The sequence below is a fragment of the Crotalus tigris genome, unplaced genomic scaffold (genome assembly GCF_016545835.1).
Source record: "Crotalus tigris isolate CLP2741 ecotype Arizona unplaced genomic scaffold, ASM1654583v1 scf7180000023617.9722795, whole genome shotgun sequence".
NCBI classification, from domain to species: Eukaryota; Metazoa; Chordata; class Lepidosauria; order Squamata; family Viperidae; genus Crotalus; species Crotalus tigris.
The window spans coordinates 381097-394066 of NW_024100081.1; the positions used below are offsets into that span (position 1 = coordinate 381097).

At 36.3% G+C, this 12970-nt stretch overlaps 1 protein-coding gene across 5 annotated transcripts in view; it reads right to left on the reverse strand.

The window, feature by feature from the left end:
- Positions 1 to 12970, reverse strand: part of FGGY (FGGY carbohydrate kinase domain containing) — a 148322-nt gene that overhangs the window by 2693 nt on the left and 132659 nt on the right. For 3 of the 5 annotated variants that reach the window (XM_039319916.1, XM_039319913.1, XM_039319915.1), the window contains one exon: positions 2380 to 2441. In XM_039319916.1, the coding sequence (XP_039175850.1) occupies positions 2380 to 2441 (62 nt within the window). Of the gene's footprint in view, positions 1 to 2379; positions 2442 to 4886; positions 6709 to 12970 lie in introns of all 5 variants that reach the window. The other 2 variants (XR_005553779.1, XR_005553778.1) reach the window with 2 other exon arrangements.

Below are 12970 nucleotides of genomic sequence, written 5' to 3' on the forward strand. Positions count from 1 at the left end.
GATTGTTTTCTTGCAGGTTATCATATTGCCAGAGAGTATCTGATGTGTTTTCAGAATTCTTACTTCAAAATGACAGGCAATATATCAAATACCAGTGGGAAACTTAATCTGAATGCTTTAGAGAAGCTGTTCCACTTCCTAAAAATAGAAGCATGTGCCGGGACCAATGTGTAAACAAGGGAAGAATCTTGGCAATGTCAAACCCAGAAAGTATTGGTTCAAATAATCTAATCTAGGCCCATCCCTTCATGACTTTTTATTGCCTCGGGGCTAATGACCTAGCTCCTTTTGATTTTCCAACTACAAAAGAAAATTTGTCAGGGTGTCCTGACTGATAGATTTAAAGCAACAGAAACCTGAATGCATCACAGTACTGGAATTCTCCATGTTTCACTGTCACTTTTTCTGAGTCATCTTAAATCTAGATCCATTTTGCCAGAATTCATTTTGTGTTCACATTCTTAACCTGTAAACAGACTGAAGTCTTCACTGCAAATAGCAAAGTATTCTACATAGACTTTATATGTAAAACTTTCAGTGAACCTGCAGATGGCACCAATGCACTTCTTCAGTAAGATTCCCTACTGTTTACTATTTGAAGAAACCTCCTTTGAGCCTAAAGTAAATTCACTTAAGAAACTTCATGAAAGGAATGTTCTCTGATTATGTTCTGCCATCTTGTTGGAGACTGATAACCCGCTTCAGGTTCAATCCTCTGCTTTACCTGTAAACTGAAAGCAAGAAATATTCTGCACTCCTATAGGAAGATTTTGATGTTTTGAACCACTCATCTTTCATCCTGCCACCACTGAATGAATGTATAAATGCAGAGGGCCCTCAGTTCAAAAATACTGTCTTCCAATCAAAGACTACAAAAGAGATGACAGGGACTAAGTTCTTCCTTTGAAAATATGTGATATTCTTGTTGTGAATTTATGGTGTTTAGGAGTCCTAGTGGGAGTCCAAATTTGTTTCTTGGGATAGCTTTTCCCCTTAGGCAAAGCCAAAGGGTTTGCTGAGCCTTGGCAGGAGGGCAGGAGAATCTAGTCTGATCTTAGTCTGGGTCCCTTGCACCCAGGAAACTAAGCATGTTAAATAAACAATATACCGGCAGGATAGTTAGAAAGATCACAGAAAGGAAAGTGTCGGGAATTTTCTTCAGAAGTCTTGGTTTTCTAATTTCACAGGTTAGGATGAGGACAGAAGTTCCAAGCAGTTTTGTAAATGAAACACAGTCTGTTAACACTGCAGAAGTGGAGTGGATGCCCAGATCCTTAAAAACTTTAAAAAAGTAGAAATTTTCTATTTTCTCATCCCTCTGGAAGGAAAAATGCTAGTGAACGCCATCATTCTTGCAATCATTCTCCCTGCTGGAGCAAGGCCTTGGCCTCCTGAGTATGATGGGAGGCTTTTGCCTTATCACCACCTCACCATGCCCAGAAGACCTGTCCTGGGCCCTCTCCCTGTGCTCTGCTTAATGACCTGTGCATTCGTTTACAAGCAAAACTGGGAGAGCCAGGATTGCAGTGTTGAACAAAGCAATCTCACATTATCTCACTTAATGACTACTTCAGTGAATGAGTGAGATTCCAGGATCAATTATGATCCTAAGTGGAGGACTACCTGTACATAAATTGATAGATTCAGTGATTTGAAAAGCAGGGCTTGGCCAGCCAGTACTAAATGAAAGTGAAGAAACAAATGACAAAATTGAGTCATCGTATGTTCCTCCATCAACTCTTGTGGGCCCTTACCCCCTCTATTCCATGTCAGGGCTAGGAGCAGAAAAGACAAAAGAAGGAAGATTGGAAGGGGGAGGGCGATGTGTTCACAATAAGCACTTTAAAAAACATTACATGGTGACAACCATCGCCAACGTACCATAATTCATATGGCCCCAAATGAACATGGAATATTTTCTAGTGGAAGTCAAAAATAGGGAGAGACTTGCAGCAGAGAGATAACTGATGGGGGAATTACTTGCTTAACTATTGTCTGTCTTTCTAATTTCTTCTACTTGATGCAACACAGATATTGTTAAAAACTGGTGAAATAATCAAGGTGCAACTATAGAGAAAGAGAACCAGCTTTCTTTTTCCCATAAAAAATTCTATTACTTCCTCAACAAGTTAGAATGGAGAAATACACATGGGTTTCCTAGCATGTGCTGATCACCTGATATATTATTCAGAACAACATATATCTTTTTTAAAGCATCTTACACATCAGGTTGCAATTTTTTGGCCACATGTTCCTAAGTTATATTTAAAAAAATGGATATTTAAGAACAAAGGGATAAAAATTCATTTCCCAGCATAAATAGCTTTATGCAATTTTATAACTCTCTAACAAACAAAACTCACTGAAAAATCCTATTACCTTTTATCCTTGTGGTTTGGCAGCACAATCCGCCCAATTTTCTCCATTTTCTCCATAGCATCCTGTTCAAAGATCAACAGAATACAAAGTTGCCTGTTTCAGTTTAACATTCTTGTTTTTTTAAAAAAAAGCCATAGATGTTTCAGAAATTAAACAGACCACTGACGAGCCTAGACAAGAGCATTTGAAATATAGGTTTCCCACTCTACAATGGCAAACATATTACTCAAGTAAGCCAAATATCCTGGAACCATGAAGTAATCTGAGTTTTTACACTTTAAAAAAAACAAACAAACATAGTGACTAATTTAGAATTTGAATAAAATATCTTGTGGAAATTATTAAAAATAAATAAATGCATCTATCCATGTGACTTTGATAATTTTGGGAAATTATTATTTGTCTTCAACCAAATTAAAATATATATTATTCCCAAATTTTGCTGAAAACAGATTGGGTTAGTTTTGATTAATTCCTTTTGCTAATTTCAGTTCAATTTAAGACTTATGGACTAATTTGTGCCAAGTATACACGAAGCCTGGTCCTTTGCTTTTATTTTTTCAAGAGCTGGACTGCTACTATCATCTGTTAAAGTGCCATGAATCCTTTCTCTGCCAAGTGAATGAGGTAATAGTAGTTTTCAAATATATTCTGTTGTTTTAACAAATTAATATGCAGAAAGCATTGGGAACAAGTGGCCTATATCTCCATCTGCTCCAACCAACACTGACTGTCGTCAATGAGTATAGAAAATGAAGTCCAAAACCAATTACAAGACCAGCTTCTCCATGCCTACTGGTTTGTGTACTCACATAAAATCTACTTTAGGTTTATAGATCTTCAGTGGGCACCTTTGCTACTTATGCTCTGGATAAGTTTTACACTGACAGTCAATTCAACTTTTTTCCACCAGAGTACTAATTTCTTGTGAAAACAATCACCACTGGAGTCGAGGCTTTCTCCATCCTAATTATAACTCAGATGTAGGCCCAAAATGTTTCTTTTTACTAAGACCTTTAAGAGACACAAAGAACCCATCACTTTTTCTTATTTACATATGCTCAAGTCACACAAGTGTCATTTGGGAATGCATCAAATATACATTTGTAAAATGAAACAAAAAGTTTCAAAAGAGGTCAAAACAAGAAAAATGGTCAAGCGATGTCTGGATAATTTTTCCCCCTTTTCTTCAATGCTAACATTTCATATTAATGCTACTTGCTTGCATTTTTAATAAAAAAACTTTATTTATCCAATTTGTACAGCCATCTCACAAAATGTGATTCCAGGCAGTGTACATCAATCAAACAATAATAAATATAGAAACAGGCTACATAAAAATATAAAATCCAGATTAAAATAAAAATTACAAAAACAAATATACCATCCCTAGAATAAAACATGATCATGCCATGCAGAGCTTTAAAGGTCAAAACCAGCACCTTGAATTGGACCCGAAAGCAAACTGGCAAACTCGCAGAGCAGAGATGTAATGTGCATTGTTCAATGGCCATGCCATTGCACTCTGTACCAGCTGAAGCTTCTGGATAGTCTTCCAGGGCAGCCCAGCTTGTCCCAGCTTGTGTTTCACCTGACTTCCAGTCTTTTATTAGAACTCAATTTTTTTTTTCATTCTGTATTATATATTGAAAAGTAAGCACTACTGAAATGATTTTGGTTACATCCATGTGACACATATGCTGCATATATGAAATGGTGAAGTGTTGGTGGTTTGTCTGATTGTGTTTTATGATGAAGATTTTACTGAGAATGTTAAGTTTGTTTCATCTTAATAGAAAATCATGTCTATGGATATAGTACCGATACCCAGAAATATAAAAATGGAGTTCCTACAAGATATATTACTGCATCACATGTCCTGCACACACTAGACACAATCCCACAGCCTTAGACAATGAAGCCATCTCAACAATTCCCTATTTCTCTGAGATCTGCAAACTCATTGACATAACCGTACTTTGAGGGACTTCTGGATGGCTATAAGGATGGGGACAAACTCACTTAGGCTCTAATTAGCTGGAAGTCTAACTAAGTATAATAATGAAATATTTTGCAAATATTTGGAAGTAGCAAAACACAAGAACATCAGGTTTAGGGCCATCAAGTCTAGTCCTCCTCTTTCTTTAGCACGTATAGAGGGAATGAACGAAAGAAACCAATAATTCAATTTCTACTGAGATATTCACATTCTGTCTCTCTATGTCTAGGTTGTCTGTTGTATAATTGTTTTCACAATATCATAAAGAGTGCTCAGTCTGGCACAAGTTATTGATATGAGAGAACTGACTTTGCAAAAATATTCGCAAACTTTTTGCTTAAGGAAGCAAATGACTAATCCAGCCCAGGATTAAGTACATTAAACCACACATCTTAATTTGCTTAAGGCTTAACACTCTGATATGTTGTGGTCATTATTCATTTTTATAGCAATTATATTTTACTTATTTAATATACTAAGTAGGTTTACATAAGTAGATTATATATACCTGCTTCCTCAAGTTGTTTGGTTTATAACTCATGCTTCCTTCAAGAATGTCAATCAGTGTCCATAGCACTCCCTCCTCCAAATATCTCCCACCATAATTACTGTGTACTTTGGGATAGTGAGCTCCTATAGCTGAGACTGGATCAAAATCAGCATCTCCCTTTTGCACTGATGCACTGCATTTAAATATAGTTAGAAATGAAGAGGAGTGAATCAGGCCACAGTGTTAACAAGAAGATTTCATTAGCTACTCTCAATCACAAATGCTCATTTTAGCTAAGACATTTGAGAGGGAGGAAAAATCAGAAAGCTAGTAGCACCTTTTCCAGCCTACACATTTTATTGAAAGGAATATGTTTTATTACGCTGCAATTCACTTCATCAGACAAAAAGAATCCTACCTGGTGCTACCATAAACCAACAGTCCTCCCCATCTACAGAATAGGAGTTATCCAGGCAGCTCTTAATATTGTTACTCCCGCTTCAACTATTATCCTCACAAATAGCTTGCAGAGTCAGTTGGGCCAAGAGTGACTTGTTGGCCCAAGGCTACCAGTAAGCTTCCATGTCTTCATGGACTTAAACTTGGATCTTCCTGATGGCTTTCTAACACCTTAACAACTATAGCACCTTTCATTCTATTTGGATTTTACATCACAGTAAAATACAATCAGTTAGCAAATAGATTCTTTAATAGAGGGAATGAATGAAAGAAACCAATAATTCAATTTCTACTGAGATATTCACATTCTGTCTCTCTATGTCTAGGTTGTCTGTTGTATAATTGTTTTCACAATATCATAAAGAGCGCTCAATCTGGCACAAGTTATTGATATGAGAGAACTGACTTTGCAGAAATATTCGCAAACTTTTTGCTTAAGGAAGCAAATGACTAATCCAGCCCAGGATTAAGTACATTAAACCACACATCTTAAGGAATTACTACAACATATTAAAGTGCCACGCTGTGTGTGTGTGTGTGTGTGTGTGTGTGTGTGTGTGTTGTATATAAAGGTAAAGATTTCCTGTCTCTGACTCTAGGGGGCATTTGTATGAAGGCATTTCCATGGTCATGTGGCCAGAATGACTATACTCTGAGGCAGAATGACTATACTCTGAAGTGGTATCTAGTTATCTACTTGCATTTGCATGCTTTTGTATTGCTCGGTGGGCAGGAACTGGGCAAATAACAGGAGCTCACTCTGTTCCAGCTGACAAGCTCAGGGTCTTTAACTACTGAGCCATCGTGCTCCGTGAAGGAGAGAAATGTAAGAGGTAAAGGTACAGGTTTTATAAACAAAAAAGAAATCTGTAGTTATCAAAGCCGATTGCCTTCTCAAAAGAAATACTTTTAAAAAAGTCATGTGATTCAAGCCTCAAGCCCACCTATTTATCTCAAATTTCTAATGTCTTTGGCAGAATATAGAATTTATGACAACAATTATATTGTTGTCCTGTTCAAGTGTAACATTTTGGCCATCATAAAAAAGAATACAGAAGATTAGATTCAAATGTCTGATAATTATTGTTGTGATTATGATTGTGAGCCATGTCATGTATCTGAGTTAAAAGGGAAAAGATACTTTTGAGTGAGCAGAAATATGCATGTTACACCTGTTGACACAGCCTTAAATCAAATACATTTTTTCCAGGGTCAAATGAAGCTTAAGGGAAAACATCTACTTTAAGGGGTTGCCAAAAGGTATGGCACATACATCCACACTTGCTCTGAATCAGGTTTCCTCTTCCAATCAACATCACTGCACAACCTTATATATAATAGAATGGATTCCTACTTTGTTATGGTAAGACACCTAAAAACCCTGGGAAGATAAAGAAAGGACAGATGAAGATATACATATACATATTTGCAGATACAACCAGATCTAGGCACCATTGACTGTTGAAGGTTTGTATTTTCAGGAGAGCTTGGGCTGAAGCTTTTGAAGTGATTGTGAACAGGAGGAATCACAAAGACTACCCTTTGCAGAGATAAAGAAGCCACCTGGAGAGAAAGTATGCCAGGGAGCATAATAACTCCTTACTTTTTATCTCTGACTAGGAAGTCGGCATAGACCTACCTAAGTGTAACAATGCTTGTATTTAACCAACACTGTAGACTCTACAGATAACATACTGTAAGCTTCATTAGATACAGTACAGGAAGCCTTACTACAATGGCAGAGAAATGTCTATGGAAATTCTCAATCATCCAGGTCATCGTTGTCCCAAATGTTTGTCCCGGTTCTTCAGAACTGAATAAGCTTCTGGATGAGAAACAAAACGTTTAAAAAAAAAACAAAAACAAGAAAGTCCAGTTGCCTTTTGGAAAAAGTACCTTTGGGACAACAATAGAGAAAGAACTTACTTAAAATGTCTGGGCAGTTGCTTCTAACTCAAACTACAGCTGATTCCATTATTCCTGCTATTATTTGTTCCAAAAATGTAGAAGAGTGAGAAGAAATTAATACTACTTAGAATTGAAGCTAAAGACTTCTCTCGCTTTGTTTACTGAATAAAAGGAGGAGGCATCACAGAGAGATCTGGTCTTAAATCAAATTTGCGAAGATTTGCAAAAGCCCCTGTCATACTTTTTATATGTTGTATAAATGTAGCTACAATGAGCAATCTTAACCTGTCTGGTTCTTGGAAAGGATGAGTTTTTTCAGACACTCTCAACTAATTCTAATGACATGCTACAACATATATAAAACTACAGAAGGTAGTGACACCCCAGTGCACTGGAGCACAACTTTGCTATGTGAAAATTATGATCACCTAAAAAGAATAGCATGCTGGGTGCAAATGTCACAGCATGCTAGGAAGCTGTGGCTGGCAGCAGATTGTCAATAAGTGAAAAGGTCTTTCTCATCACTCTTTCATAACCCATAATTATCATGGAGAGGAAAAGAGAGAGACTAAGTAGCATGGTTGCTTAACTTTTATGCTGCCCTTGGTTTTTTTCTGGGAAAGGAGTGCACCAGATTTCCTGGGACCCTGACATGACATTTTATTCATATTGATATGGTTAATGAGGGTGAATTATTGCACAATTTCAGATTCCACATGTCTGGAGTTATAACACCGATTAGGATGAGAGATTTTGTTAAGCGTATCCTCAAATGGACTGGAATTTTACATGCTTTTCCAAGTAATAGTCCTTAGACTTTGCTTTCTCTTACAAACTGATTGCCACAGATAGTTCTGTTTTCAACACTTTGCATCTCACTGGATTTTAAAATGCTCATTTTTCAAGTCCCTACTTGCTTGCTCTTATTCAAAAATAAGCATTATGTAACTGTCTTCTACTATACAGTATTGTTATTACATTTCATGTAATTCTCCTACAAGGTTTTATGCCATTTTTCTATTTGCTTGTGGGTTTTTCCCCTCTGTTTAAAAAAACCTATTTATTATTATATATTTTGTTCTCTCTCTCTCTCTCTCTCTCTCTCTCTCTCTTTTTCTCTCTCTCTCTCTCTCTCTCTGTGTGTAAACTGATGGCAATGCAGACATGAAATTACAAAATACATGTAAATTATAAAGGAAGTACACATGTCATCTCTGCAAGCTTAAATGTCTATAGATCCTTAAGAAATCCCAAAGAATAATTATATAGAATACTAGAAATAGAAAATTTCATTTGCCAACTATCTATATAGAAGACATTCTATCGTCGCTTAGGGAGAAGTTAATAGTTAAGTAAAAGAAATTTTCATTTCTGCTGGTGCTCCATTAAAAATATCCTCAATTTAATTTACTGGTTTGTTACAGTATATATCACCATAATCCCCATGGAATTTTGGAGGTTAACAATAATAAAACATTAACAAATAATTCAAAAGCATTAATACTAATAATCCCCAACAGTGCCAAATGGTCTCTGGAAGAATTTGGTTTTTATCAGCTTCCAGAAGGTCATGAGAATGAAAGTTAACCAGATTTTAGGAGGAAACTATTTAATAAACCAGAAACCCTCAATTGAAAACTGTAGTTTTCAAGCTCTTTCCCTGACTTCCTGAAAACAGGACTACTCATATAAAATAACATATTGAACAGGACAATTCCACTTGGAGAAGGCAGTTTTACAAATATCCATGAGCCAATCCATACAAAGATAGAACTTTTTAAACAAGAATATTATATTGGTTTTTGAGGATAGAGTAATAACAGTTAAACAGACTGATGGAATGAGTGAAAGAAGGTGATGCATGAATCAACGTGTGTGTGCAATTGAGATTAGAGGTGAGTAGATTGATGGGAAAATCAGCGAATCAATATTTATACGTAATAAGTATTTCTTTTATAATTGCACGCGCACACACACATGCACACACAACTGATTACAAAGTAAAATGGGAGGAAAAGATTCTTCAAAGTTATTTCTTATAAACATTTTCAGGCACAAAACCTAACAAAAGAAACCAACATGTTTTCAAGCAGCACAATAAGCATCAGCTCACAAAGGCTATAGAAACTAGCCTTGTATATAGTTTGTCACATGACTAAGACATTCACATTGTGCCTTTTATCTTGTTTGTAGGAATATTCCATAAATTATACAACTACAATAAATGCTTTCTTTCCCTCACTTATTCGCTCACTCACATATTCTAAGATGGCTTTTAAAATTATCTCTATTCCCCTTTCCAGTAAAAGTTGTGCTAAAATTAAAACATAAACATTCACATTTGATCATAATTTGATTGTGATTTCTAAAGGCAAGGCAACATGCAAGTGAATGGATTTTTCAGACCAAAATAGAGCCTCTGTATAATAAATAAAAGGATGCATTCATAGTTTTCAAGTCTTTGTTATAATGTCAAAGCTGAGAAAGATGCAAACCAGTAAACAGACTAGTCAGCAATGATGATTAACACTGCAACAGTCACTTTTATATATATAAAAGTTTTATATCAGAAAACAAATACATACACACACACACACACACACACACACACAGAGAGAGAGAGAGAGAGAGAGAGAGAGAGAGAGAAGAAAACTAGGCCTGTCAACCACAATTTTTAGATTAAAAGGAGAAAAAAATATGATTTTTTTAAAAAAAAGAATGAACAGCGGATGAAACATGTCTATTTATGACTCTTCAGAAATGATAGAATGGTACAATTTCTCTAAACAGGATTTTGTATTCTAGGGGGAAAAGAAGGATACCATGCAGAAGTGTATTTCATTAATGAATATAAACATTGAAGCCTCTTCTCTATTCAGAGCTCTGTTCAATGACCTTAAATTATTCTCTCTGAAGCCGGATAAGGGACATCCCAACAGAGTAGCTTAAAAATACTGAAGACACTGCATACAAGGAAGTGTTTGGGGTTTGAGCTACACATTGTACTATGAAGTGTGATGAAGTGTGATAATAATTGATAGCTCAACCATCTAATAAAGTCCCTGAAATTCATCGATCATTGACAACTCAATGCCTTGTTGCTAATAAAAGGAAAGAAATAGCTTAATGCCTCAAAAGCATGCCTTCTCAGCTTCTTCCTGTAGTAAACTGCGCCAAATAAATCTATCCCCAGCACTGCAGTTGTTTATGTTTACTTACGTATTAATAAGATCCACCAATATAATGATGAAGAAATGTGAAAATACTTATCTTTGTTCAATTTAATTTCGGTACCCTTAGCCATTTTTATTAGGCAATCTAGTGATATTACTGTAGAAGGTTTTGATTATAAATTATTTTTATATGTTGGGGATATCTTACAATTTTAGATAATTGCTTTCACTGCAAAATTTTACACAGGTGATTCAACATTTTGCTAAGTATTTAAGACATAAAATTAACTGGATTTTTTATTTCCTTTAATTATGCCTTGAAACTATGGTATTTGGCTATTTTGGAGGAGTGATGGCTACACTGAATTGAGAGAATTATTTTGAAAAACTGAAAAGTAATAATATTTCTGATATTAAGGATTAGATTACAGAAATGTGTGAGAAAGCAATTTTATTTAATAAGAGAAAAAAAATAACTCAATATATTTTATATAGCATATAAATTTATGATATTTATGTCAGAAACCATTAATTACTATTTTCTCCCCACGAAAAGATTTATAAATCTGTTTGACATTTATTAATGTGTGACATATATCAACAAGAGTTTCTCCTTTTTACTTTTTTTTGGGGGGGGGGGTAGTTTTACATGTATCTCTTTTTTATTTCTTTTTAAATTTCTATTCCTTTCTGTAAAGCTTGCAAATACATTTCTATGTTGCCTAAAAATATTCTGGCAGAGGGGATGGGCAAGAATCACTGTTGCCCAGAGTCCTCTAAAGTTGGGCAGCCAATAAACTTAAATAAATAAATCTTGAGTTCAAATTTCCCTTCCTTTCAAGTAAATATGATACATTAAAAATAAATAGTAAACAAAACCACAAGGCTATAAAGATACGACAAATTATAAGCAATTTCTATTTACCACCCACTTCTCTCTTTTCAATAGTTCCTCAAATCAAGTTTAATATATCCTGTCATCCTTCATCTAGCACAGCAAATCCTAGCATCATTAAAGAAAGTATACTACGCAACTCATTTAATTTCATGTTTGACAGGAACATTGCATTTTGTTCAATATAAAAGCACCTGTAAAGGTGTCACTAAAAAGTCTTTTTCCCTCTCCCTGGCCTCATCTTTTCTATAAGCAGTGAAAGGAGGAGAAAAGATGAAAAAAATAGGCTTATTATTACCATGGGCCAGTGAGGAAATGGGCACAAGAGCAGTAAGAATCTGTTTACTAAGGATCGGCTATAGAACAAAGCAGCCTATGGAAGGCATCAAATATGTCAACCACCAATCCAGGGACCATCCGTTGTGTAAACAGATCTATAGATAAATGGCAGCTGGGTGAAATCAAATGGAGAAAAGGGTCAGTGTAACTGGAGGAAGAGTTTTCTGGCATTCCAGTCATGATGTTACTCATTTATTAAAGAGGCTAAACTTAGAAGCAGAATGAGCCATACTGATTGTCATTCCATCGGTCCTCAGTTGTAAAGCCTGTCTTGTGTCTGTTGCTAATATTAGATAACTGCTTGTTTCGCTTGTTTTACCAAGTCCTCCCACACAATATCCCACAAATAATTAAGTAATTGTATTTAGTGGGCAGCTAACACTCTTGCACAAATTAAAATGGGTCAGATGCCGGTCTGACTGCCCGACAGTGGGAGGCTCAGCTTATGTGGGCCATGAAAGGAGCCCAAGATCTAAATTCTCTTTTCAGCTCCCAAGTTTTGCTGTCACCAGGCACAATGTTTCATGTGTGTTGGTCTCTGACTCAGCGAAACTCGGCTTTGCACAGGGAAAAGGACAGGTGTCCTTGAACTGGACTGTGACTCAGAACTGGGAAGGGATCAACAGCAAATGGCAAGGGATCATATAAAAATGTGGGGCAACCAAGGTGTCTTTAACCGTTGCATAAAATTTCCATTACATTATTTCATAGCTACTAGATTTCCATAGATCTGTTCAATGTTGACAAACATTCAGAAAGGTTGCTGACTGATCAGTCATGTTAATATGAGACTCACACTATCATCTACAACAGGGGTCTCCAACTTTGGCAACTTTAAGATTTGTGGACTTCAACTCCCAGAATTCCTCAGTTATTAGATCCTATAACAGTGATGGTGAACCTTTTAGAGACCGAGTGCCCAAACTGCAACCCAAAACCCACTTGCACATTGTCGAGTGCCAGGTGGGTGTGGCCCATTGGCTGGGGGTGGCCAATTGGGTGGGTGTGACCCATTGGGTGGGCGTGGCTGCTGTGGTAACAGCAGACTGGGTGGGATTAAAAAGTTCAATCAATCAATTCCAACTTTGCGAGATCTTTTTTTTTCCCCAAGGGAAGTTGAAATTGATTGATTGAACCTTTTTTTTTGCACATGGCAGCAGTGACCTAAAGCAAAAAGGTTTTATAAAACCCAGTTGAAGGCCTAGGACTGGGGCGACGGCACACGTGCCCACAGAGAGGGCTCTGAGTGCCACCTCTGGCACCTGTGCCATAGGTTCGCCACCACGGTTTTATAACAACCAACTGCGAAAGGAAGGGTAAGAAGGAAG